Source organism: Dipodomys spectabilis, unplaced genomic scaffold, assembly GCF_019054845.1.
Source record: "Dipodomys spectabilis isolate Male_0828 unplaced genomic scaffold, ASM1905484v1 ptg000062l, whole genome shotgun sequence".
NCBI lineage: Eukaryota > Metazoa > Chordata > Mammalia > Rodentia > Heteromyidae > Dipodomys > Dipodomys spectabilis.
The window spans coordinates 2,141,642-2,168,991 of record NW_024870739.1 but is presented as its reverse complement, the minus strand read 5'-3'; the positions used below and the strand labels follow the sequence as shown (position 1 = coordinate 2,168,991).

Genomic DNA, 27,350 nt, shown 5'->3' with positions numbered 1-27,350 from the left:
TGTCCCTGAACTTCTTTTGCTCAAGCCAGCACTCTGCCACTTGAGCCACCTTGGGCTGGCTTTGAAGTGCAATCCTGAGATGTCAGCCTTCTGAGTATCTAGGATTACAGGCATGAACCACTGGCACTTGGCTAAATATTTGTTATTTAGGCTCATTTCTACATTATCCAGGCTCATTTCTATATCATCCAGCTCTTTTTGTTTTGATTTTTGTTTTTGTGCTGGTCCTGGGGCTTGAACTCAGGGCCTAGGTGCTGTCTCTGAGGTTTTTTTGATCAAGGCTAGCACTTTACCACTTGAGCCAGAGCTCCACTTCTGGCATTTTGGGGAGGTAGTTTATTGGAGATAAGAGTTGCATGGACTTTCCTACCTGGGCTGGCTTCAAACTACTATCCTTAGCTACTACTATCCTAGCTCCTGAGTAGCTAGGATTATAGGTACAAGCCACTAGTGGCTGGCCATCTAGCTCTTTTAATAGTGAGTGTATTGGGGAGTGGGGGTGGGGGGAGTATAATCGTGAAGATGGTAGGGGAAAAACAGAGGAGGAGGCAACAATGCTTGATGAGAAATGTACTCACTACCTTACTCATGTAATTGTAACCCCTCTGTACAGTATTTTCACAATAAAAAACTTATTTAAAAAAAGTGTATGTAGATTGTTTAGGTGTAACCATGCTTCTTGTGCCTAAAAGACTCCTTAAAAGACTCTGAAGCCCCACCTGAGTAGCCTATATTAGCTCCAAGATTAGTACCCAAGGGAATCCTAACTTGAAGAGACTTGATTGTACTGTCCTTTAGACTTGACTGGCTTGATGCTGAAACTTCTCGAAGGGAAAAGGAGCTGAATGAACTGAAAATGGAAGAAATTGAAAGACTCCAAAAATTAAGGTATGCTTCTAAGGAAAGATAGGGGGTGCTTTTCTGTTCTGATTGATCCACATAGCTCTAACAACCAGCCTGGATTGTGTAGCTTGGCCTCTTACCAATAGGTAAATGGATGTATGAGTACCTTTATGCATACATGTATATGATACTGTATTTTTGCTAGGAAATATTTTGTGATGGTTTAAAGAGAATATGGAAAATTGAACAAACACCATATGGGGAAGGGTATAGTCTGTAAGGTTTTCTTTGCTTATTTGTATGAATCTCAAGATACTTTACTCTGGCTACATGCCAGTCCTTCTAAGGTAGGGAGGTTGGTAGATATGTGTCTTCTCTTACAAGTAAGTGTGTGGCTTACTTCATTTCACATATGAGTTGGAACATAGTCTAAGGTTTTCCCTAATAGTTCCCTACCTAACCAAGGTCATGAAAAAGTACACTATGGTTTAGTGGAGCTACAGATGCTACAGTTGACTCATTTTCCCAGCTCTGATAGACATTTACCAGCCAGGTAAGGAAAGCACACATTGAAACATCTGCACATTCTTTCTCCATTCAGGACAAAGCATTCAATCCCAGTTATATGGGCTGTGGTTCTGTCAGTAAAGGGTCAAGATGTCCATGTTTACAATTTCAAATCCCTCTCACCTAAGTTGTCTCCAAGGAGCTATGATCCAGCATTATGTGTGTGTGGTTATACTCATCTGAGATAGACCAGATCGCTGTCAGGCTGTGGTCATCTATACTATACAGGTGCAACCTTAGGTTGTGCTAAAATTTGATTCTGTGACTCCTATCCACTTGTCTTCTGGTTAACAAAAGCTTAGTCCTCTGTACCCATTAATTCTTTGATGTGTTTTTAATTAAAAAACATATATATGAGCATACTAAATGCACACATACAATCCATAGTATTATACAATGTGTACTTGTGTACCACCTCCTTGAATGGGGTGTATACTATGGAAACTCCCAATGTGCCCTCCTCAGCTGTGTCACCATTTGTTCCTGAGAGGCAGCCACTGTCCTGATTCTGTGTTAATCTTTTCATTACCTTGCTCACAAGTCTGCCACCAATGTTTGCATCTCTAGCAGTGAACTATTTTACTTTGACAACTGAGAGGCACAAATAGCTGAACAAAGGAAGTGGCAATGTCTCTGGTATTAGGTGAAGACTTGAGGGAAAATAGGTTGCAGAGTCTAGATCAGGCTTTCACTTCACTGAGCTTCTAAGAACTCCATCCTACAAAATGCGTGAAAGATGGGCATGGTGCTTCATGCCTGTGATCACAGTTACTCGAGATGGAGATTGGAAGGATGAAAGTTCAAGGCAAACTTTGAAAAAGTAAGATCCTATCTCAATAAGCCAGGTATGGTTGTACACGCTTAAAATTTAGGAGGCCTTAGGAGGATCACAGTCTAAGACCACAGAATAAGGGCTGGTAGTATTACTCAAGTGGTGGAGTGCCTGCCTAGCAAGCATGAGGCCTTAGTTTAAACCTCAGTACTGAAATGAGAGAGAGAGGAAGAGAGAGAGAGTGTGTTAAGGGAGTCCTGGCAGATGTAGGACTTACAACATTGGAAGGGCTGTAGATAAACCAAATCCATTGAACTTCTACAAAAAGCCTGTCTGGGAAGGTAGCTCAGTGGTAGAGTGCTTGCCTCGCCCTGGGTTTGATTCCTCAAAACCACATAAGCAGAAAAAAAGCCAGAAGTGGCACTGTGGCTCAAGTGGTAGAGTGCTAGCCTTGAGCTGAAGAGCTGAGGGACAGTGCCCAGGCTCAGAGTTCAGCCCCAACGACCGACAAAAGGCTGAAGAGAGGGTTGTCCTGTCATGTTTTCCTCTTGATTCCCTCTTCAGTCTTCCTGACAGTGAGGTGAAACAAGGATCCCCTTAGTAGCAGGGAGCAGGTCACAAGAGGAGCAGGAATCTAGCTAGGCCAAGCTCCCTCTTACAGGTTTCCCTAGTGTATATTCTCTTTCTTGGTTTGTTTGCTTGGTTTATTGGAACATACTTAATTTAGCTTGTTTGTTTACTTGTTTGTTTCAAGTTAGGGTCTTACTATGTAGTTCAGGCTGGTGTTGAATTTTCACTTCTGCCTCAGCCTCTTGAGTCCTGGGATTACTGTGAGCTACCTGCTGTGTTTTAATTTAGCTTTTTAAGAAAGGATGAATTGGTGGGATGAGACTCAGCCATAATCTCAGCAGTGGAGAGGATAAGGCAGGAGGATCAATAGTTCAAGGCTAGCTTGAGCTGTAGCTAAACTCCATCTCAAAAACAAGATAAAACAAAAGAATAAATAGGACGCAAAGGTCTTTTCAGCCTTGTCAAGACTAAAAATACCTATTCTACTCTCATATTTACTAATGGTATATACCTAGTCTATCAGCCTTACTAGGAATAGATTCTTTTTTCTTTCTGATTCTGGGGCATGAACTCAGTGCCTCATGCTCTTGCTCAGCTTGTTCACTCACAGTTGGCATGCTAGCACTCGAGCACCTCCAACATAGAATTTTGCTGATTAGAGATAAAGGTCTTGGACTTTTTTGCCTGGACTTTTTTAAAGCATGAATCCTCCAGATCTTAGCCTTCTGAGTAGCTGAGTTTCAGGCATTAGCTACTAGTACCATGCTAGGATTCTTAATTGACAATTATTATTAATGGGGATTTTTTTTTCCTGTGCCAGTACAAGGTCTCTCACTCTCACTTGGCTTTTTTTATTTTTCAAGGCTGGTGCTTTACCATGTGAGCCATACCTCTACTTCTAGTTTTTTGCTTAGACATGAGAGTTTCATAAACTTTTCCACCCACGCTAAGAGCTTGTTGGATATACAGATCTTGGCCTCACTCAGCATATCTGAATCCGAATCTGCATTTTAAGCTCATAGGGACCTGCATAGGCAGTACAGATCTAAAAGCACTGGTGTTATAATCATTTGCTCTCCTTTCAACCAGAGTTGTTTGATAAATATGCAATGTAAGATGTATTCTTGCTTGTGATACGAATTGCTTGTGATATGAATTGCTTCTGACATGAAAATTTTCCATTTTCTAAACAGTGTTTCAGCCACCCAGCTAGCGGACCAAGTAGAGGAAGCTGTTCTGGAGCGTCTGAAGCCCCTTTTAGTCAGGGCCCAGGTAATCCAGTTCTCCCATTTGCCTGCCTTGGGAAGGTATAGAGTACAAAGAGCTGCTACAGAAGTGGCATTGATCCTTTGCAGGGCCAACTGTCCATGGCTGCTGGAGGCTGCAGTGCTGAGAAACTGCAGTATAAAGCATGGGTTCAATGCTGCTTGAGCCCCTGTGGCCACTCCCAGACCACTGTGTACTATTAGTTTAGCCTCTGCTTTGGGGAAAGGAAGAGAGGAAAGTCTTAATTTTGAGAGGTGAGATCTGAACTTGGGAGAACACATTTACATTGCAGTTTCCCTTCTAGCAAGTAGATTCTATTGGCAATGTTTGTGTTCAGTTAACTTCTCCCACTATAATGTCCTCTCTCACCTCTGGGGCTTAGAATGATTTGCTCTATTGTATCACAAGGGAGAGAGATTTGGACACTTTTGTGCACATACCAAGGCTTTCTCCAAGATGAAATCACATGCAGTGCCACCCTTCTATAGGCAATGGGCTAAATCTGCAGCAGGACCCTGATCTACCCTAATGATAGAAACTGTCACATTGCACAAATAATAGAAGAGGCTGTAGAGCATCTTATAGCCTTAAATTGAATGAAGGGCATTCTAGGTCCCTGTACAGACCTGTAAATTTCTTCATTTCTAGGTTAAGAAGTGTTGAATTATTATTAGAGTCATAGAAATCTCAAGTATTGAACTAGGAGTTTTAGAGAAATTACATGTCAGCTTCCTGTTTTGTCATTGAGGAAACTGTGGAGCAGAGGAAGTGAATGACTTGCATAAAAGCACACACCTACTTTTTCAGTGTTTACAAAGTTAGTGGAGGATGGGAATGTAGGAGCATGGAGAGCCAAAAACAGCATGTAGAATTTATTTTCATGAAGACAGAATGCATTAATTCTGCCAAAGTGCCTAATGCAGGTAGAGCTGATGAATAGTTCCACACAGAAGCTATTTTGGTAGCATGGTTCATTTGTACTAATATGAGTTGTGAGTTTTTATAATTCATAAATCTATTTGTCCATTTTAATAGAGAGTTAATTCTTCTACCGAAGCAAATACTCATTTGAAGGATCGTCCATCATTAAATGAAGCAGCAGCCCAGCCTGCAGAGCAGGTGTGTGTTGTTGGTATTCTGGTATTATTACATGATAATGTCTCCAGTCAGAGGAAAATGTATGCAAATTACTTTGCAAACACTACATTATCCGACTCAAGGAGGGTGAAAATTATTTTTCCTATCTGGCATGTTAATTCTTATGGTGTATATTTAGCACTGTGACTTAGATCAGCCTTGCAAACAACACTTAGACACTCTAGAGCCACAGGTTTTTTTTTTTTTTTTTTTGGTTTTTTTTTGGGGGGGTCCGGTCATGGGGCCTGAACTCTGGGCCTGGGCGCTGTCCCTCAGCTCTTCAGCTCAAGGCTAGCGCTCTACCACTTGAGCCACAGCGCCACTTCCAGCTTTTTTTTTGATTTTGCTTATGTGGTGCTGAGGAATCGAACCCAGGGCCTCAGGCATGCAAGGCAGGCGCTCTACCACTGAGCCATCTTCCCAGCCCCGAGCCACAGGTTTTTGTCAGTGCCTTTTATCTCTCTTCCTGATGACAGACTGTGAGTGCACTGTGTCACTGAATGGCCTATAGCAGAGGAATGGCTGCCCTAGTTTCACGCATTACTGGCCTAATTTCTTTTATTCTTAGGGTCTAATATTTTTGTTACACATACATATTTTGAGTGCCTGGTTTATGACCAGCAGAAAAAAGAGAGAGTCCAGAAAAGAAATGAGAATATTAAAGAGAAATAAAAAGCTCAAAATGTTTTTTTTTGGGGGGGGGGGCGGGGGGCAGGTCCAGTCATGGGTCCTGACCTCTGGGCCTGGGCGCTGTTCCTCAGCTCTTCAGCTCAAGGTTAGTGCTCTACCACTTGAGCCACAGCGCCACTTCCGGCTTTTTTTTCTTTTTGCTTGTGTGGTGCTGAGGAATCAAACCCAGGGCCTCAGGCATGCAAGGCAAGCACTCTACCACTGAGCCACCTTCCCAGCCCCCCCAAAAAGCTCAAAGTGTTTGTACAACCACCCCTTCTTCCTTTGGAGGACTTGGCTTAAGGTTTGGAGGATGTGATTACCTTATCTAGGCTTAGGCTTTGGAGTGGAAAGTAAAAGTTGCAACCATTTCCCCTTGTGCAGGATGTAAAATGTTTATTGCATTTGATTGCTCAGAAGAAAGGGCAGGACCTAGTATAAAAGCTTCAGAAAAGGAAGTGGGAGGCTGGGAATGTGGCTTAGTGGTAGAGTGCTTGCCTAGCATGCATGAAGCCCTGGGTTCAATTCCTCAGTACTACATATGCAGAAAAAGCTGGAAGTGACACTGTGGCTCAAGTAGTAGAGTACTAGCCTTGAGCAAAAGAAGCTCAGGGACAGTGCCCAGGCCCTGAGTTCAAGCTCCAGGACTGGCACAAAAACAACGGGGCGGGGGGGGGGAAGGAGGGTGAGTTTAGGAATGGGAAGAAAATAGGTTTGTAGAATGTATCCCTGTTCTGTTTAAATACTAAAAATACTGCTTAATAGTTATTAATAACTATTAAGCAGTATTTTTTTGCGAGTGAGTCAGTCGTGGGGACTGAACTCTGGGCCTGGTCACTGTCCCTCAGCTCTTCAGCTCAATTCTAGCACCCTATCACTGGATCCACAGTGCCACTTCTGGCTTGTTTTTGCTTATGTAGTGCTGAGGAATCCAACCTAGGGCCTCATGCATGTGAGGCAAGCACTCTCTCACTGAGCCACCTTCCAAGCCCCATTAAGCAGTATTTTAGCTGCAGCATATTTTTATAATGTTTGTGATTATAATTCTTTTGTACAAATATTTTGTAACAGAATCTTATGTGAGGTAAGATTTCAAAACTAGAAACTTAAAGCCTACAACATCTAAATTCAAGTATGCTATAGGATGGGATTTTATGTAGCATAGTAACTAAACAGTAGACTTTTCCTCCCCTTACAAAATAATAGGTTAGCATCTAACCCAAGGAAATAACTCCATATCTATTGTAAAATTAAAGGAAAACAAAGTGGTTTTAAGAACTAGCAATAATATAGACTTGTGAATATTATAAGGAATGATCTGCCTTGGATATAAGAATTCAATCTATATCCTACAAAATTAAGAAAAGTGAGGAAAGAGGTATGGGTGAGACTGTTGGAAGGGTGGCCTAGATCAAGATGCATTGTATTCATAAACTGCTTTGTTAAATGGCAACTCCTCTTTACAACTACTTAAAGATAATTTATAAAGCCATGCACCAGTGGCTCACCCATGTAATCCTAGCTACTCAGGAGGTTGAGATATGAGAAGCATGGTTTAAAGCTAGCAGTGACAAGAAGACTTTTTTTTTTGGTCAGGGAGTTTGAACTGTGGGCCTGTGCACTGTCCCTGAGCCACAGCACCCACTTCTGGCTTTTTCTGTGTATGTGGTACTGAGGAATCGAACCCAGGGCCTCATGCATGCTAGGCAAGCACTGTACCACTGAGCCACCTTCCCAGCCCTCCAAAGACTTTTTATCTCCAATTAAGTACCAAAAAAAGCTGCAAGTAGAGATGTGTGCTAGCTTTGAGCAAAAAAGCTCAGGAGCAGCACCCAGGTCTGGAGTGTGTGTGTCTGTGTGTGTCTGTGTCTGTGTGTGTGTGTGTCTGTGTGTGTGTCTGTGTGTGTCTGTGTGTGTGTCTGTGTGTCTGTCTGTCTGTGTGTCTGTGTCTGTGTGTCTGTGTCTGTGTGTCTGTGTGTGTGTCTGTGTGTGTGTGTCTGTGTCTGTGTGTGTGTCTGTGTCTGTGTGTGTCTCTGTGTCTCTGTGTCTGTGGTGTGTGTGTGTCTGTGTGTCTGTGTCTGTGTGTGTGTCTGTATCTGTGTGTGTCTGTGTCTGTGTCTCTGTGTCTGTGGTGTGTGTGTGTCTGTGTCTGTGTGTGTGTGTGTCTGTGTCTGTGTGTGTGTGTCTGTGTGTGTCTGTGTGTGTGTCTGTGTGTGTCTGTGTGTGTGTGTCTGTGTGTCTGTGTCTGTGTCTGTGTGTCTGTGTGTGTGTCTGTGTGTGTCTGTGTGTGTGTGTCTGTGTCTGTGTGTCTGTGTGTGTGTCTGTGTGTGTCTGTGTGTGTGTGTGTCTGTGTGTGTGTGTGTCTATGTGTCTGTGTGTGTGTCTGTGTCTGTGTGTCTGTGTGTGTGTGTGTGTCTGTGTGTGTGTCTAAGTGTCTGTGTGTGTGTGTGTCTGTGTCTGTGTGTCTGTGTGTGTATCTGTGTGTGTCTGTGTCTGTGTGTCTGTGTGTCTGTGTCTGTGTGTGTCTGTGTGTGTGTCTGTGTGTGTGTCTGTGTGTCTGTGTGTGTCTGTGTGTGTCTGTGTCTGTGTCTCTGTGTCTGTGGTGTGTGTGTGTCTGTGGTGTGTGTACATGTATGCGAGCATATGCACACACATCACAGCACTGGGGCTTGAACTCCTGGCCTGGGCGCTGACTACCCCTTAGCCTTATCACTTAGGCTGATGCTCTGCCACTCGAGCTATTCAGTCCCATGCTCTTTTTTTTATTTGTTGATACTCTTTTCATAGTAGCCCATCAATTCCTTCCTTGTCTTTTTTTAATGCTTTATAGTAGTATTCTTGGTATTCCATTCTTTATGGATGGGAAATATTGCCCATGCAAACTTACTCATATCTCTTACTTAACTAGACCTATTGTTGGTTAAGTTGAATCTTTTTGTAATTTTCTTGTTTTTTCATTGCATTTTCTTTTTGTAGATAAGTACATTTCTTATCAAACTTGTTACCCTTTCCCTCATTTTACTCTTACTTTCGCTCCCCTCCTCCCCTGATCCCTCTGTAATTTTATTATATTGATCATTCAACTGATTTTCACTTGTTTAGCTTTGATTAAGATTGGGTACTTTGAGATAAAAGTGCTTTTTGGTATATAGTTATGTGAATTTAATTTATTGTTATTATTATTTTGTTCATTTATTCGTTGGCCATTATTTTTTTTTTGTTATCTGTTAAAAGGTTTTGCATGTTAATTGCTTTAGTAGTAACCTTTCTTATTGTGTGCCAGATCTTGTGCTGAGTATCTCAATAATACAAGCCTTCTTCAATACTTCTTTTCTAAAATCCAAGATTATTATTTGTATAGATTGCATAGATGAGAGGATTGAATAAACTTACTCTAAGTTACAGATTTGTAGGGGCAGAACCTGGCCTTCATCTCAGAAATATCTCTTTTACTCTACTAAAGCTTCTTTCAGAAGCTTTCAGAAGCTATAGACGTGTAGTAGAATCACAACAAATGCCCGTAGAAATGCTTTGCAAACTGCAGTACTTTGTGAATCTAAGGACAGAAAGGCCAAGAAAGGCTGGCAAAGCTCTTAGATTATAACTGAGTCTCAAGCAAAGACAAAGAGTCTTAAACTTTGTGATGTCAAGAAGCTCTTACCAATTATTGACCCAGAAACAAGGAGATATATATGCCTCTATTTTGTGTTGCATGCAAAATCTAGTACATTGTCAGAATATGGCAAAAGGAAGATAATTTACCAACTGACAGACAACACATGAAATGGTTATTTAAATAGATAATAATGGCACCACTTAGTTAATGCTCTTATTTAAATGGCTGTGATAAAAGCACACTGATGGTAGTCAATACTTCTGGTATTTACTGATTTAGGCAGTAGAAACTCTGCTGGTTGGGAAACTGTGCTGTTGGTTTGTTATGAGCAATAATCTAAGCTTTCCTTTTTTTTTTTGGTCACCTCTCCACCTCCCACCTTCCCTTATTTTGAAGGTCACAGCTGTTAACTCTCAAGCCAGTAATATTCATCAGCTGGGTGACTTTTTGGAAGACACTGCTCATGAGCTCTGGACTCTGACTCAAGCTAAGATCTTGAGGGACGGCAAGAACAGCCCAGATCTGGAGACCATGATGCTCCGAATGGAAGAGATAGAAGTAAGGTCTGGGGTCTGGGGTCAGCTTTGCCACTGGGGGTTCACCTCTATTCTTCTTTGTGCTTCTAGCACTTAATATGTCAGAGCCCCGTGGTCCTGCTGTTAAATCCCACCTCTGCTACTAACTTAGTGTATGACCTTAGTGTATGGCATAGTTACTTGCCCTGCATAATAAGAAGGGATTTTAAGGATAGAATGTGGCATAGCATATTGAATATGCTGTCTGACACAACTAATAGTGATTGGTAATGTTTTCAAGCTCTATTCAGTTGCCTCTTTTACCCTGTGGGAGAGCAATTCTATGAAATCACTGGTAACTTTACCTTCTTTAATTTCTACAACACTACTTTTAGAATGCTTTTCTCATAAGGTATTAGGTCTCACACATTGGCCATCCCAGCCCTTGGATTATGCAGAGCAAGAAACAGATCCGGTAGGGAAACAAGTGGCTAAGATCCCCCTAAATTACAGTGCTGGGGTGAGAGTCCAGGTCTCATGACACCATGTTTGCATTTTGTTTTAGCTACACCATGATTTAATCTCATTTCTTCTTTGTAGCCAGAAGATAATTCGTTGATTTTTGAAATTTTAAGGATAGCATTTTATTCTAGTCTTGTAACTGGTTTCCTTAACTGTCCAGACTGAGGTACACTGGCTACATATGCCTATTGAAATAAGTGGTGTTAAAGTAAAAACATTGCAGATGGTCTGTAGTCAGGTGGTCACCATATTGGACAAGGCATGTAAAGAAAGCCTCTTTTGTCACCACAGGTTCTAATGGAAAATGCTGGTGGATACTGCAGTCATGTTAATTGTACTGTTTAGCTTTAGACTTCTACGAACTAATCATTTCCTGGCCTGGCAGATATCTGTCCTAGCCATTTGTCTGTATTAACCATGTCTGCTGAACTTTTCCATCCTTACTAGTTCTGGTTTATAATGAAACTCATCTTTTCTCATAAATTAAACTTTCTTTTTTAAAGAAATACCAGGAGACAGTACGCCAAAGATATAATAAAATTGTATATGCTGATCCTCATTTATGGATGCAGGAAGAAAGAAATGGTAGGTGCTTCCCCACTTTTCCCCATTACCAAAAAGTTGAGAGGAAAAAAAAGTACATATAGTGAATACTGATATACCCACTAAGTAGACTGGTATGCTTAATACTTGATATAGTAGCTTTATTATTTTTCTTTATCCCTCTTTCTGTCAGTTCATCTTATCTTTACATTAAATGCATCTCTTTTGTGTATTTCAAAGTGTGTTGATATCACACACTTTATTCCTAAATATGCACAGTAGCAGTTAGAGTTACGTATTTACATATATAAACCCAGTCGTCTTTGTGTCATCTGAAGGGTTTGGACAAATGGATCCATGTTCCCAGCCAGTTTCCTACTACCAGGTAACCACTATGCTTTGAAACTAGTGTCAGCTGTTGTAGAATTTCACCTAAGTACCAAAACATAGTTGAACTCTTTCCTACATTCTTCTTTTACTGTAGTATCTTATATTTGGTTGTGTTGCTTATTTCCTATTGCTGCTAAACAAGTGGAATGTACATATTGGTCACTAAAGATACACATTCTGTTAGAGTACTGGAGGGCACAAGTCTGAAGTGTTGGTTAGGCTAGTTCCTTCTGGAGGCTGGAGAATCTGTTTTGTCTAAGGCTGACATGCACCTGGCTGGTGAACTTACTCTTGCAGTCTCTGCTTCTGTTGCCTCACTTCCATTCCTCCTCTGTAGTCAGATCTGCGTCTACTTGCCTTCTATAAGAATCCTTACCATACTGAGGGTTCCCTATAATCCTGGACACTCTCCCCATCTCAGGATCCTTAAGTCCCTTGTACCATCAAGGCAACATTGTCAGGTTCTAGAAACTGTTGGAGGCATCTCAAGGGGCCACCAATTTATCCCCTAGCCCTTGTATCTGTAGTTCATGGTGTGCACCCACCACATCTAATTTGTCCCGCTGCCTGAGGGACTGATATGTAGTCTTTGTATGGACCCTCAGTTTTTATTTGTCTTGGAAAAATACTTAAGAGTGTACTTTCCAGGTCATAGGATAGGTATATTTAACTTTTTCAAAAAACCTTTCTCAGAAGAAGAATGTATCAGTTTATACTCCGTGAACACTCCTATCTCTGTGGAGCTCAATTTGCTTGATGCCTCTGGCAACATTTGCTGGTATCATTTGTCATCGTAGCCACTCTGATTGTGCTGTAGTGATATTGCACTGGGCTTTAATTTCATCTCTTGATGAGTAATATATTTACAACTTATTAAAAGTGACTGTTGTCCAGTCACATGTCATTTATAGTGTCCAAAATATTTTTGCTCATTTTTAAAACTTGGATTGACTATTTTTATACAAAGTCTTTATATTCTGGTACAAGTTCTTGTTGGGTATATGTTTTGGTTGTGCTGAGGATTGAGCCCTGGCCTTGCACATGCTAAGAAGTACTCTACCACTGAGCTCCTTTCCCAGCCTTCTCTTTTGTTTTCTGTCCTAGGGAGCTAGGGATTGGTGCATGCTGGGCAATTCTCTCTCACTAAGCTACATGCCCAGACTTTTCATTCTTTAAAAGTGTATAGTTCATTAGTCTTATTGTATTTACATAATTGTACAAGCATCACTTGTACACATATATCTCCCTCCCTTCTCTCTTCCAACCCCCGTCCATCCCCCACCCCCTGCTACATTAGAGCTTTCATTCAGTGCCTGGTACTTGCTTGGCAGACACGCTACCACTTGAGCCACGTCCCCCAGCTTTTTTTTCTGTTAGCTCAAGGCTGATCTTAGGACCATCTTTAGACTACATTCTTATGTATATACCTGCATGACACTAAGGTGGTATGTCATTTGATCTTCCTGGGCTCTGCTTCCAGAGTAGCTGGGATTATAGGCGAAGTACCCTTTCACTACTTAATTCCAGAATATTCTTATCAGCCCCAAAAGGATCTGTGTCTATCAGCTGTTACTCCTCATTCTTTTTCCCCCTTTGTATGTCAGTTACTAATTTATCAGATAGATGTTTTGTTTATTTGTTGTTTGGAGCTTTTCTGGTTTTGGTTTTGAGGTTTTGTGCTGGTACTGGGGCTTGAATTCAGAGTTTTGTGTATGCATTGGCTTTTTCACTCTGGGCTGACAGTCTACCACTTGAGCCACACATCTGCTTCTGCAGATAGATGCTTTACAAATACTGTTTCCCCATCAGTGACTTACCTGCTTCTCTAATTTATCAGTTTTTCCTTGTATGGTTTTGATGTCAGTTGTCTGAGGAATCTTTGCCTACTTCTGAGGCAAGAAGATACTCTATTTTCTCCTAAAAGCTTTAGTTTTCATGTTTTGGCCCATGATAATATCAGGTAAAGTTTGTCTGTGGTGTGAAGAAGAAACTGAAACTCTGGTTTCAGATCGCCACTTGTTTCAGCACCTTTGTTGGAAAGAGTTTTGCTTTTCTCTTCACATTTCACAGTACACACACATGCACACACACTTTGGCTGCAATTGCTAGATTACTTTCACAATTTTGGCTGGGAAGCCTTGATCAGATTCTGTTTTGAATCATGCTTGTCAGTTCCTACCATTGTTCCTACCATGAAGGAGAGATAAAATGTGGAGAAGCACTGCCTCTAAAGGAATTGAAGTCCTATACTGTACTTGCTAAGAGGCGGAAAGGAAATGGCATGGTCGAGGTTTACAGCAATTCATGTCACAGGTAATTATTTTAAAATAGGAGTTTGAGTATTTAGAAAAAGTCAGATTTTGAAAGAAAGATGAACCATATAAGCCAAGTACTAATGTTTTTCCTTTTTGTTTCCTATTATTTTCCAGTACTATTTTGTTGTTGAAGATGATGATGTTGTTTCTTTTCCTCACCAAACAACCTCAGCCTCCATTTGTTTCCCACATGACAAGTGAATGACTTGTCACAGCCCAATTCATATGACCCAGCTTGGCAGTTCATATCCTCCTGCAGGCTAAACATCCCTAAGCCTCAAATATGAAGTCCAAAAATCTGAAGTCCAAAGGGCATTCATATTAAGAATGCTCAATCAGAGTTTTGGTCCCAAGCATTTAGGATGAGGGAGGGAGGGGTCCTTGAACCATGTTATCGACTGAACTTCGATCCCTTCCTCCACTGCTCGCTTGGCATGTTACAGCTCTGGATACTTTGTTCAAGTCAGAGCCCCTCCAAACCTTCCCTAGGGCCTTGCTAATCATTGTTTAGTCCATCCGTGGCCAATTTATTTTCAGATGGAAGCAGAGGGGTGATTTGTGTCACTGATGGTTTGGCTGTATCATGTAGAAGAATACTTGATGTTCTTAAAGACAGTCACTAGGACTCTGTAGACTCTGTATATATAAAGGAAATCTTTGGACACCCCAGAATTGTAAGCCATTCTTGTTTCTAGTTGTTCTGCCTGTTGGCTTAGTTATATCACAATGTAAAATGATCTTTGGTGTTCTTTTGTTTTTCTTGTGCTGGTCCTGGGGCTTGAACTCAGGGCCTGGGTGCTGTCCCTGAACTGTTTGCTCAAGGTTCATACTCCACCACTTGAGCTTTACTTCCAGCATTGTGGTGGTTAATTGGAGATGAGTCCTATGCTGGTTTTGAACCAAGATCCTCAGATCTCAGCCTCCTGAATAGCTAGGATTATAGGTATGTCTGGTTAAAGTGATCTTTGAAATGAGAGCGGTCTAATCCATATTGCTTCTCCCTGAGAACTACAGAAATCAAAATTTTCATGTGTATGTGCTGGTACAGGGGCTTGGACTCAGGGCTTAGATCAGTCCCTTAGCTTTGTCACTCAAGACCAGCACTGTGCCACTTGAGCCATAGCACCACTTCCAGCTTTTTGGTGGTTAATTGGAGAAGAGTTTCATGGAGTTTTCAGCCAAAGCTGGTTTCAATCATGATCCTCAGATCTCAACCTTCTAAGTAGCTACGATTACAGGCATGAGCCACCAGTGCTGGCTTCTCAGTAATATTTTTTATATCAGTTGGTTTGGGCAGTTTCTGTCAGGCAATAGAGAAATCATGAGATTATAATGTGAATCAGAGAAAGCTATTTTACATGTAAGTTTTTCTTACCTTAGAGGACAGCTCTTTCCTGACATTGAAATGTATTTAAAATTAGAAAGAATCTAAGACTTGAGTTGTCAAGCCTGTAAGTTGTAGTTAGTAAATCAATGTTTTGATTATAATCATGCAGATTTTTTTTCTAGCAATGCCCAAGACAAATTAGATCAGCTAATTAAGTGTTCAGGCATGAGAGTTTTTTTTCTTCTTCTTTAGTAATCAAAGCATTTAAAGGTTAAACAAACTTAACTGCTTACAAATCCTTGATTGGGTGGCTGGTTCATAATGGAATCTCAGCAAGGAGGCTTCCTTAGAGGTGCCAGAGCCTTCAGAAAGAGTTTATTGTTACTTTTTTTTTCCTTTCTTTTTCTTTTATTTATTTATTTATTTTTGGGTGCCAGTACTGGGGTTTGAACTTGAGGCCTAATACTGTTTCTCAGCTTGCTTGCTCACCTGGTGCCCTACCATCTGAGTCATGCCTCCGGTCTGGAGTTTAATATTTCTTAAGACTGTCTCTACACTGGCTTGTTTTCTTATACTGTTTATATTCACCTTTGCCTTTATAGTAGTTTTATTTTTCCCTATACACTGCTAGCTGTGCCCATTAAGGCTTAAATGCTCATGTGACTTCCTCACAGGTTGTTGGCCACTAGGACAGCTCTAAGTTGGACATCAGTTTTTCTTTATATGCATTCATTTTCTGCCTGTCCTCTTATAGACCAGAAAAGCCCAGCAGTAAGTGAAAGGCCTCTGCCTCCTCATCTCATCAGGATCACAAAGCCAGTAACACACAGGGAGCCTGCTGTTAGCATCGTGTTAGAAAGTCCCTGCAATGGCAAGTAAGTGGATCTGACAGTCTGCTTTCATGTGAGTCGGTTGCCTTTGACCTAGTTAAGTTCTGTATTTCTTCAGTTTCTACAGGGTGGAAGGTTTTTTTTAAAAGAATATCTTGCCAGTTCTGAGACGGTAACACAGCATGGTTATTAATGGACAACGTATGTTTCATTGTCAGGAGCCTGCCATTCATCCGTGGCAGCACTTGGCTGGTTTTCCATGGGGCAAGCATTAGTTGGGTCCATGTAGGTTGTTTTGGTACTTCCTGTAAGGTTTGTTTTCAGTGTCATTTTGTCTAGGAGAAGTAATGCCTATAGTGTGAACATTAGTGCAATGGAAAGAGAAAAGAGAGTCAGGTTGCAGTGTTGCCTTTTGTTCATTGTGAGGGACAGATTTTGGTTATGAAACTATCAAGGTAAATGAGCAGTCCACCTTGCTCACCCATGACTTTGCATGTCTGTTCCTCTTCTGTGTTCTCAGTTCCCTGGATGAAAGTTTGGGAGCAGACGAGGGACCAGAGAAGAGAGAAGCTCCCATTCCTTCACTTGCAGGAGATTCTCCACAGAGAGAAGGCCGAGTGCCTCTCTTTGTCCCACCCAGTATGAGGCACAGCATTGGTGACTACTGTAGCCAATTTGAGCAATTCCTTCGGCTCATATCTCATGAGGCTGTAGGCTCCTTCAACCCATGGCTGTTTGCTGAAAGGTTAGTAAGGCATTATATATTACTGTCTATGAACTAAGGGCCAAATTTCAGACTTGTGGTAAAGCTGAAGAGGGGATTTTCTTAGGGCCCTAGAGTTCTGGGCCCTAATGAAAAATTTCATTCTTCAGATGCAGAAGCCCATCATGAAGGGTCTGTCCTCAGAACCTCACCTAAACAGAATTATCTTCCAAAGGCCTATGTATCACATTGGGAGTTAGGACTTCAGTATATGAGTGTTAGAATAGGGGGCACAAAAGTTTACCTTAGCAAAAGAGCTATGGTATTTCCTCTTGCTGTTGGTGAGAGTGAGGACCTGTCAGAGAACCTAAAATGCTGCTGAGCAGAAAGAGAGCAGTCAGGGCCAGGAAATCACCATAGTCGGGACATACGGGCCTTCTGCAGCAGCCTCTGACTGCAGTGTCTTCCTTCACTCTCTGCTCCTGTGAGTCACCCCCCTGAGTAGGGTGGGCACGTTAGAGTCATAAAATGGGCTCCTAGAGCTATGAATGAATAACCGGAAAAGATACTGGTGAAGTCCATTCTTTATAAAAAGAATCCAGATTTAAAGTCCTCATGGTGTGCTGGGAAGGTGGCTCAGTAGTAGAGCGCTTGCCTTGCATGCCTGAGGCCCTGGGTTCGATTCCTCAGCACCACATAAACAAAAAGAAAAAAGCTGGAAGTGGCGCTTTGGCTCAAGTGGTAGAGCGCTAGCCTTGAGCTGAAGAGCTGAGGGACAGCGCCCAGGCCCAGAGTTCAGGCCCCACGACTGGACCAAAACAAACAAATAAATAAATAAAAATAAAAAATAAAGTCCTCATGGTATCGCTTGCTTATATGCTTGCAAGATATTTTCATCAATGAGCTAAATAGTGTATTTTGTGTTGGTTCTTTGTGCATGTGTGTGTGTGTGTGTGTGCGCGTGTGTGCGCGTGTGTGTGCGCATGCCTGTGCATGTATAGTCCACTTAAGCACATTTCTTAAGCATACTTCAGGAGTTAATAATTGCTTCTTTTTATTTGCCTCTTATGCATTTATTTTGTACACATACTAGCCAATATTCAGAGTTTTCCCAGTGAACAAAAATGTCAGTTAATCCTCATTTCTCAGCCCTACTCCTCATCTCTGCAGCCCCCTTTTCTTCTACCCTGGCCTAGGACTTCGCCATACTGAGTGTTAGGCTCCCTCCCTCCAGAGTAGCTTCCTTATTTTCTAACATCCTTGACTTCCCTTTCTTAATTTAGTCTCTCATGAAAGAGCTTGTATATAGCAGAAGAGTGTGTGTGTGTGTGTGTGTGTGTGTGTGTGTGTGTGTGTGTGTGTGTGTGTGTGTGCGCGCGCGCATTCTACTACTGAGCCACCTTCCTTACCCCTATAGCAGAAATTTCTTAAGACAGGTTTGAAAGTGATATTCATACTTGATTGATGATTTGCGGAAATCAAAGTTACTGGTTCCCCACCCCCACCCCCAAGGACTATATCTTCTTTTTTTGTAAGGGTGGAAAAGGGCTTGTCCCTTCCCTGCCAAAAATAGGAGTGAAGATCTGTCATCTAACTGCTGTAGGTTTTCTGTCTCATATGTCATTATATCTTCTTGATTTTCTGTACTTTCACTTTTTGAGCCTTTCTGATGTCTTGGACAAATCAGCTTGCTTTTTTTGTGGGTGAGGGAACCTCACAGCTTCTTCCATGCTTCCTTGCTAATAAATCAGTTATGAGTCTTCTGGGATTTTTACCTTCTGAAAACTGTGGTCATATCTCATCTACCATTGTCATTTTTCTTTTCTTTTTTTCCTTGTAGATTTGTGTATTGTTTTATATACTTTTCTTTTAGTGATATTTGGGGCAGGATCAGGGCAATACCAATAAAGCTTTCAGTTAACCTGAGTCTTGGATCTTATATGTAATCAAGTACTACCCTTTGAAGCATATGTGAACCCTGTTCTTTTGTTTTTTTTTTTTTTTTTTTCTAGCTCCTTTCCTTTTTTAGTGAGATTTGGGGACAGAATCAGAGGTAATTGCTAATATTCAAATTCTGAGATTAACCTGAGTTTTGAGTCTTGTGCTTAATCAATAATACCTTTTAAAGCATATGTGAACCTTTGTTCTGGGTGAGATGCACATTTGCTTTCACATGTTCTGAAGGATTTTCTCAGGGAAGAGAAAAATGAACTTAATTTCTTTCCTTGTGATAACATCTACATGATCCTGTAGTATTCTTACTCATTTCCCATAACGTGTCCGTATCAGTTAGAGTAACTGGCTGATTAGGAAATCCAAAGCAAGCCAAGGAAGAGAGACCAATTGGTTGTATATTCTTATACTAGATATATTGATGCATTTGTTTGTAGCTGTTTTGCAGGTATAGAGAGTTCTCCCAGCCTCTAGGTTCAGACATACAAGACAGAGCTATTAAACATGCCTGAGCTTTCATAGATGTTTGCCTCTGCTGCCCTTTGACCTGGCGTGACAGTGTGTCTGAACGCCATTTTTGCTCGCTTGATTATCTCTCCTGATTTACTTTTATTTTTGTGATCCAAAGATGACAATTATATTGGTGAGAGTTTAGAAAAGTATTCAAAAACAGATTAGCTCATCTCATCATCTCTTGTGTGAGAGGGGAGGCTACCTGAGTTTCCCACCTATCTTTGAATGTCTGTGTTCTAACATACACCTCAAGAAAGGCCCTAGTCCAGTGATCAGAGTGAACAGATGAAATGAACTGGATGCAGTTAAGAAATTGAGTGGGAAAGGGAAAACAACATCATAGTGGTTTTGATAAAAACCAAACTCCTAAAGATTCCTGGATTTGGAAGAAAGAGAGAGAAAGAGAAATTTCTGACTGAAAAGGATAGATCAAATAACCTTTAGGTAGCTAGTTGAAGGGCAAATAACTCAGCCAACCAAAGTAATGAAGTAAATTCAGGACTCAGGTGTGTATCTGTGCAGAAGTCTGTTGTAAGACTTGAGAACTAGACACATCAAATACTGTGTAGGCCTGGGTACCAGAGAATAGAAGCATTGTTGACAAGGGAGGATAAAGGAAGGTGAATATGGTCAACATACTTTATGTACATGTGTGAAAAAGACACAGTGAATCCTACTGAGATTGGTTTGGGAAACGGAGAGGGATGAGGGAAATCAACAAAGAGGGTGAATCTGATCAAGGTATGCATGTGTGAACATGTCACAATGAAGCCCTCTTGTAAAACTAATTGATGCTAATAAAAATGTGGGAAATAACTTTCTGAAGTATGGAGTGTGGCTCAAGTGGTAGTTTGCTTGTCTAGCAAGTGCACGGCCCTGGGCTCAGTCCACAGTACTGAAAATAATAATAAAATAATATGAAGATAGAATGGCTGATCTCTCCAACAATAGAATAAAAAAGCAACTAGAGAACCGAAAAGTTAAAAAAAAAATGTGTCATCTTTAGTTGTACAAGGGGTTTTCAATATATTTATGGGTACAGTGCATCTTGTTACCCCTTCTATTGTTCTCCCTTACCACTCCTAACCCCACAGAAACATTTTTGTTTTATGTTGTTTTGTTTTGGGTGGCAGTACTGGGGCTCGAATTCAGGACCTGGATGCTGTCTCTTAGTTGTCCTAGTGCTCTGTCACTTGAGCTGCTGCTCCATTTTTGGCTTTTTGGTGGTTAATTGGAGATAATTATCTCAAAGACTTTGCTATCTGGTCTCACTTTGAATCATGATCCTCAGGTCTCAGCCTCCTGAGTAGCTAGGATTACAGGTATGAGCCACTGGTGCCCAGCTCAGAAAAGTGTTTTTGATAGAGGGGTTACTACTAAAGAGAATGTGGGGGGTCGGGGGTGGGGAGAGGTGGGGAGAGAAATGGGACACTATCCAAGAATTGCTATAAGAAAATTTCCCAGATGGCTATAGTCTTTAAATCAAAATAGTTCATCTTTTGTCTGCTTTGAGGGAGGAATGAATGAATGAATGAATGAATGAATGAATGAATGAATGAATTGGCATGCACTGTGGCATATCATTATGAAAAGGAAACTTGAGTATACTAGTGTAAAGAGGTGACCTAAGATTCCAGAAAAGTAAAAACTGGACATTTTCAAATAATCAGTAGCAATACTGGAAGCTAGAAGATACTAGAACATACTTCCGGAATTTAACAGACATGTTGACTCACCTAAATGACTAAAGATAAGGGAATAAGAAGGACACTTCAGGGGTATGGCTTCATTGAGCTGTGTCCCTCAGCTGCTGGAGAGTGTGCACCCCCCAAATAAGCATGTATTCTAAAAAAGGAAGGCCAAGGATTATAGAAATCCTCGACTCAACACAGAGATTCCAAGAAAATGGCAAGAGCTTTTTCCAGGGGCAGAGTTCCTCAATGAGCGTGGAAACCATCTATTCCAGACTAGAGGAGGGAGACCTAGGTTCCAGATGGCATGGTTGCCCTAGAGGAAAGGCAGAGTGAGGAAGGTTAAAGAGAAGAAAATGGATAGATACATCACCTGCAGTGTTGAAATGTACTGAGAGTACCTTTGTGTTTCTCTCACCATTTGGTGATGAATTTGCTATAGGAATATAAAGAGCAAAGCAAATATAAAATGAACCCATCATTTCAGCTTCTAGTAATGATGCGCTTTGTAATTTGGACCACCTCTCCCACTGAGGATAACTGTTAATAGAAAAGCTGAATTAAAAATAAAACACAGGTGCTTAAAGGCATCCAGAAGTGAACTAGGTGAATAATGAATAATGGGGCCAGGCTCCTGGAGAAGACAGGGAGCTGGACCCACTGCATGGCTCTGGACAGTCAGTTTTGGAGAGAGAAGAGGAGCACTTAGCCTTTTCATATCAGAAGACAGAGGTTGGAATCCTGTAGGTGCCAAGGGCACGTGATTACCCTGGTGAACAGTACTTACTTTTTGTTATTGTTGTGGGGCTAATATTGAACCCAGCACCTTCCTCGTGCTAATTTAGCATTTTACCACTGAGCTACATCCCTAACCCTTGTCCTCAGTTTTGATTGGGACCCTGAAACTTTCACTTGGATATAAACAAGACTTCTTAGGGGCTCTGTTCAATATATCAACTCAGTCCTTGAGATTGGATTGAGTAGACTTTACATAACCATTGCCCTCCAGTCTCAAGGCATATACAAACCTCAGCTTTTTTTCTGGGGGAAAATAACACCATCTTGAAACTTACCTTATTTCTACAGTTTTTGAAAACAGTGTCTGGTGTATAGTAAAAAATAAAAGACAACAGACACAAAACAAGAACAGACCCACAGCAGCCCAAATACCATAGCTATTTCAGACATTAAAATAATTGTTTCTTGTACACACAGAAATAAAAGAGACAGGGCTGAGAAGATGGCTCAGTGGTAGAGTGCTTGCCTTGCATGCATGAGGCCCTGGGTTTGATTCCTCAGCACCACATAAGCAGAAAAGGCCAGAAGTGGTGCTATGGCTCGAATGGTAGAGCACTAGCCTTGAGCTTCAGCTGAGGGGCAGTGCCCAGGCCCAGAGTTCAGGCCCCACCACCACCACCAAAAAAAAAAAAAAAATCTCAGGGATAGTGCCCAGGCCCTGAGATCAAGGCCTAAGATTGGCCAAATTTAAAAAAATAAAAATAAAAAAAAAGCTGAACAAAATCGGGCTGGGTGCTGCTAGCTCACACCTGTAATTCTAGCTAGTCAAGGGGCTGAGATCTGAGGATCACGATTCAAAGCCAGCTTGGGCAGGAAAGTCTGTGAGACACTTATCTCCAATTAACTATCAGAGAACTAAAAGTGGCACTGTGGCTCAAGTGGTAGAGTGCTTGAGCACTTGCCTTGAGCTGAAGAGCTCAGGGACAGTGCCCAGGCTCAGAGTTCAAGCCCCACAAATGACCAAAAAAAAAAAAAAAAAAATGAACAAAATCTAAATGTACATTCTAGAATTAAAATTATACTTTCTGGAATGAGGAAGTCACTGGATGGTCTCAGTAAGTTAGAGAGTTAGAACATAGGATAGAAAAAAATAGCCAGAGTGATACATAGAACCACTATTAAAGATGAAAAGTACAGAGAGAAGGGACATAGAAAAAAGAAAATCAAATGTTTATGGTGTTGGAGTTCTAAAAGGAAAGGAGAGAAAGGGAAAGTAAAAATAAAATTAAAAAGAGATCATGACTATCACTTCCTTAGAGTAACAAAAGAAGCTCTAAAATCCCCAAGTTAAAAAGAAAGAGAGAGAGAAAATTGTATTTAGCCATATGTCATAATATTGTTGAAAGGACAGTGAGGACATCAGCAAGAGGAATAAAAATGAGAGGAACAAAAATACAGTAGAAGTTGGAAGACCTGAAGCATGTTTTTAAATTCCTGAAAAATACTAATTCAGAGTTTTAAGCCCAGCAAAATGTACACCAGGAAGGAAGGTGAGAATTCCCCTGTAGTTGGGGGGGTAGAAGGGGAAGAAGGAGGGGAGAAAAAATGACAAAAACAAAACTAGGTGGAAATAGGGTAGGCAGGAAGCCATGGCACTTACCTCTGTGTACATTTTTGTGTTTCTGATTTTTGTTTAGTCAGTAGTTCATTCTGCTCTAAAATTCTGACTTTGGGAACCGTATTAATGTTTCCTTTAGATAGCTTTAATCAGCACAGATGGGAGAACCCTAACTTGAAATACAAACAGAAACATGAGCCTAGCTGTCTGTAGCATCTAGTTTCAGCTAGAGACCACAGTCATGTCATGCACGGTGCAGAGTGACTTGTCAACATGGCATTCGTCCCCAGAGCTTCCAACAGCATGAGCCCGGGCTGTGGTGGGGTAGGATTCTGCAGGCCTCTTGGTCCGGCAACTCTGAAACTACTTACTTTGAATTTAAAGATGGCTCAAATAATACAATTTGAATAGCAAGACCAGGGTTTCTGGGGGATGGCTAGAACAAATCCTTGGTTGAACTGGAATTAGCCCTATTTTTATGAGCATAGTTTTGATAGATGACAAATACAGAGGGTTATAGGGACATTTCTTGGTTTTCTGCTGGGGGCATCTAGAAGCAAAGGCGTTGGCAGCGCAGAGCTTACTTGGTGTTCCGATCTCCATGTCTCACTGTCTGTGTCTACCATGAACTGGCCCCAGGGCCTCAGAGAGGCAGGCCTGGGGCTCAGAAATATAATATGAGCCTTGAACATCATGTGTTCCTGAAAGGAAGTGCTCTAAAGAATTATAGGACAAGCCAGGCACAGTGGCTGAAGCCTGTAATCCCAGCTCGTTGGGAGACAACGATGTTGGAGGTGTTTGCTGTTCAAGGCCAGCCCAGGCATAAAAGTTCATAGGATTCCATTTCAGCCCGAGGCTGGTGCAGTGGTACACACCTGTGATCCCAGCTATAGGGGGAGCACTGTGACTGGGCACAGTTCTGGGTGCTTGTCATCCCCTGCAACTCAGGGAAGCACAAGTAGAATTGCAAGTTAGGCAAGACCTAGGCATGAAGCAAGATCCTAAAAGTAAACCAGTGCAAAAAGGGCTTGGTTTGAGTGGGGAGAGTGCCCACTTAGCAAACCCCCAATATAGTTCAAATCCTAGTACAGCCAAAAATAACAAATGATGAAGACATATCAAGAGGCCACAACAGCCAGCGTGGTCAAACCTCGGATAAATAAGTAATAATAAATTTTAAAAAGTAGCAATAGTATCAGATTGCAAAAGTCAGAAGCCATAAAACCAGCTTATGAGTGAGTGAATGAATGAATATATAAATAAGCAGGGGGAGTGCCTATTATAGTAGAATGCCAGCTATTCCATGAGGAAGAAATGCTAGTGTTAGAAAAGTAGTTTTGGAGAACCCTGCAATCACTGGTTCACACAAGTTTGATGAGAACAAAAAATTACAAGCTGGGTGCCAATGGTTCATGCTTATAATCCTAGCTACTCAAGAGGCTGAGATCTGAAGATTATGGTTCGAAGCCAGCCCAGGCAGGAAAGTCCATGAGACACTTATCTCTAAGGAATCACCAGAAACCCGGAAGTGGCTGTGTGGCATAAAGTGGTAGAGCACTAGCCTTGAGCGAAAAAGCTCAGGGACAGTACCCAGACCCTTAGTTCAAGTCCCAGGACCAAAGGGAAAAAAAAAACAAACCAGGAAAGAAAGAAATAGAATAGTTACATAGTCTCTGACTCCCTACAATATGCTTCTTAATTACAAAAGAAAGGCCTATAGCAAATATTACCAAACTAAGTGTTCAAAATCACCAGTCATCAGTAATGAGTGCATACAGACCTTAACACACTGAGGGAGGAATGTATTTCAAAAGTCCAGGGACATTCTGCAGAGAACAGTTAGGATCACGGGAGATAGACTGAGAAACATTTCAAATTAAAGCAGATTAAATGAGAGACTTGAGAACAAAACACAGCCAAGGATTCTGGATTGACCAGAAAAAAAGTTTCAGTGCCAGTATTCAAATTTATACTTGCTAGGCTGGCACTCTGCCATTTGAGCCACATATCTTTCCCAGCTTTTTGCTGGTTATTTTGGAGATTAAGTCTAGTGAGTGGGCTTTTCTGCTCTGGTTGGCTTTGAACCATGATGCTCCAGATCTCTGCCAGGTATAAGCCACCAGTACCTATCTAAGAAAGTTTTCTTTTAAGGGATTTATTGAGACAGCTGGTGAAATTTGAATATGGCCTACACATAAGATTGGATAATAGTTTTGTATTGATATTAATTTTGTCTTGTTGATGAGAATGTCCTTTTTCTAGGAAATGTACAAGGATGCATTTGGGGAGGTCATCCTGTAGCTTACTCTCAATTTAGATTCAGAAAGGGTGAGGTATATAAATTTGGAGTGTCCTGCAATCTTGGTCTCAGGTATAAGTCCCAGGTGGATGTAACCAGGAGCAGGGCTACAGTGAGGTCACTTCAGTCTCCTCTGTTAGCTTGGTTCCGAGGGCCAGGCCACTGTCTGTGTCCCAGGCCTCCAGCAGGACTTGGGCATATTACCATCCTACTGTCCAGAAAGCCAAGCCCCTCACCTTGCTTTTTCTTCTGAATTTCATGTCAGTTTTAGAATTGACTTGTTAGGTTCCCAGCTGAGAGACAGGAGGGTTGCATGTGCCGCTGTCAGTGCTTTCAGCCATGTGTTTATCTTGCAGCTTTTCAGAGCAGCTGGTAGACGAAGCTCTGGAGAGCGTGGCCGCTGAGCTGCTGGATGTGTGTGAAGACTACGCAGAGGCTGTGTTCACCTCTGAGTTCCTAGAAGCTGCTACCTAGAGGCCATCCAGGCGGGGCCCTCGGCCACACTGCAGTGTCCCCACTCCCAGGAGATGTTTGTCCTCAGCTGCAACCCAGGCCCAGAGTGCTGCCTCTGGAAGGAAGGACATGCCCTGCAAAGCCCCTCGCTTTGCATTCTCTGTCACAGCAACAGTTCTGGAAGTTTATGATGGCATGTGCTACATTTATCTGTGCCCAGGGAGTGGGAATTGATTATGGCAATATACTATTTTTAGATAATATCACTTTCTAATTGAAATATTATGTTCATTTTCTGGCTCAGAATATTTTGGAAGGTGATAGATAATTATATTTGATGCAGGGACTCAGGTTATTGTTGAACTCAAAGATGGCCTCCCTGCCAGCCTGAGTGCGGACTTGCCCCTGGCTGCTGTTTTGGCCATCTGTAGCGCCCTACTGGGCCGCCTGTCCCCTGAGTGGCCCACTCAGGTGGGGCGCAGTGTGGACATACTGCCAGACCTCTGCTCCCCAGCATGCCTTCCTCCAAAGCTCATTCCAGGGTGGCTTTTCATGTCTCAGTTCTTCAGTTTACTGCTCTGGATTTGCACTGGCTGGCATAAAAGGCCTTCTCTGAATTTAGAGGCCGTTCCTGGACTTTTTAGGAAATGGCCACCCCTACCTGGTAAGGGAAAGGTACAGAGCTCACTGTTGCTCAGCAGTGTCCAAGTCTCTGTTTCCATGCCACAAGGGAGGATCCGAAGATCCACAATCCCTCTAGAGAAAGGAAGACATCTGAGAACAGCCTGGCTCTGTCCTCCCAGGTCTTCTGCATCCACAGGACAAGCTTCTGAAACTGAGAAGAAGAGGAGGAATGTGCATCAAAGTAAAGCCACTAACCAGGAAAACTTTGCTTCAATGATTTGCCCCAGGCCTGATGAGAGAAATGTGAGGAGCAAAGGGTCCAAGACACCACCCCAGGGAATAATGTGACTCTTGTCAGAACACACAGGGTCATTCTCAACTACACTATTTCAGTTGGTAATTTAAGCTGCATGATCATACTTATTTGTGCAAAATTGATTTTCATTTAATGTTAGTGTTTTCCTGCTTACTTTTGTGTAACCTCAGAATGTGAAGCACTTCTAGGGAATTACAGTCTTTAATCTGGGAAGTTTTTATGTGCATTTGAGCTGATAGGAGCCTTTGTCGTTTGTAGTAAAAGTTGTGTGGCAGTTTTTATTGTATTGGGTATTTTAAGAAATAATAATAAACAATATTTTAAGTTTTATGCATGTCTATTTGAAATAATTTATATTTCCTATTTTTTTCCACAGACGACATGAGGTATAATTGACAGGAACCACAGAGAATACCTTTATATTTCATATGATAGTAGGTTTTTTGCCATGTCTGAAAGGAATAATTGACAAGTTTTTTAAAAGCTAACACTTGTTAAGTACACACTACAGCATGGCTCAGCACTCTCCCTGCACTGACTGAGCTGGTGCTTGTGCACCT

General features: G+C 41.7%; 1 protein-coding gene across 3 annotated transcripts in view; it reads left to right on the top strand.

Moving 5' to 3' along the window:
- The window catches only part of Kiaa0753 (KIAA0753 ortholog), a 68,650-nt gene extending 41,530 nt beyond the window's left edge, over positions 1 to 27,120 (top strand). For 2 of the 3 annotated variants that reach the window (XM_042680578.1, XM_042680577.1), the window contains exons 12-19: positions 799 to 888; positions 3,946 to 4,024; positions 5,054 to 5,137; positions 9,837 to 9,998; positions 10,981 to 11,062; positions 15,807 to 15,927; positions 16,403 to 16,627; positions 25,754 to 27,120. In XM_042680578.1, the coding sequence (XP_042536512.1) occupies positions 799 to 888; positions 3,946 to 4,024; positions 5,054 to 5,137; positions 9,837 to 9,998; positions 10,981 to 11,062; positions 15,807 to 15,927; positions 16,403 to 16,627; positions 25,754 to 25,871 (961 nt within the window). In that variant the 3' untranslated portion in view covers positions 25,872 to 27,120. Of the gene's footprint in view, positions 1 to 798; positions 889 to 3,945; positions 4,025 to 5,053; positions 5,138 to 9,836; positions 9,999 to 10,980; positions 11,063 to 15,806; positions 15,928 to 16,402; positions 16,628 to 25,753 lie in introns of those variants that run through there. The other variant, XM_042680579.1, reaches the window with a different exon arrangement.
- The last annotated feature ends 230 nt before the right edge of the window (positions 27,121 to 27,350 follow it).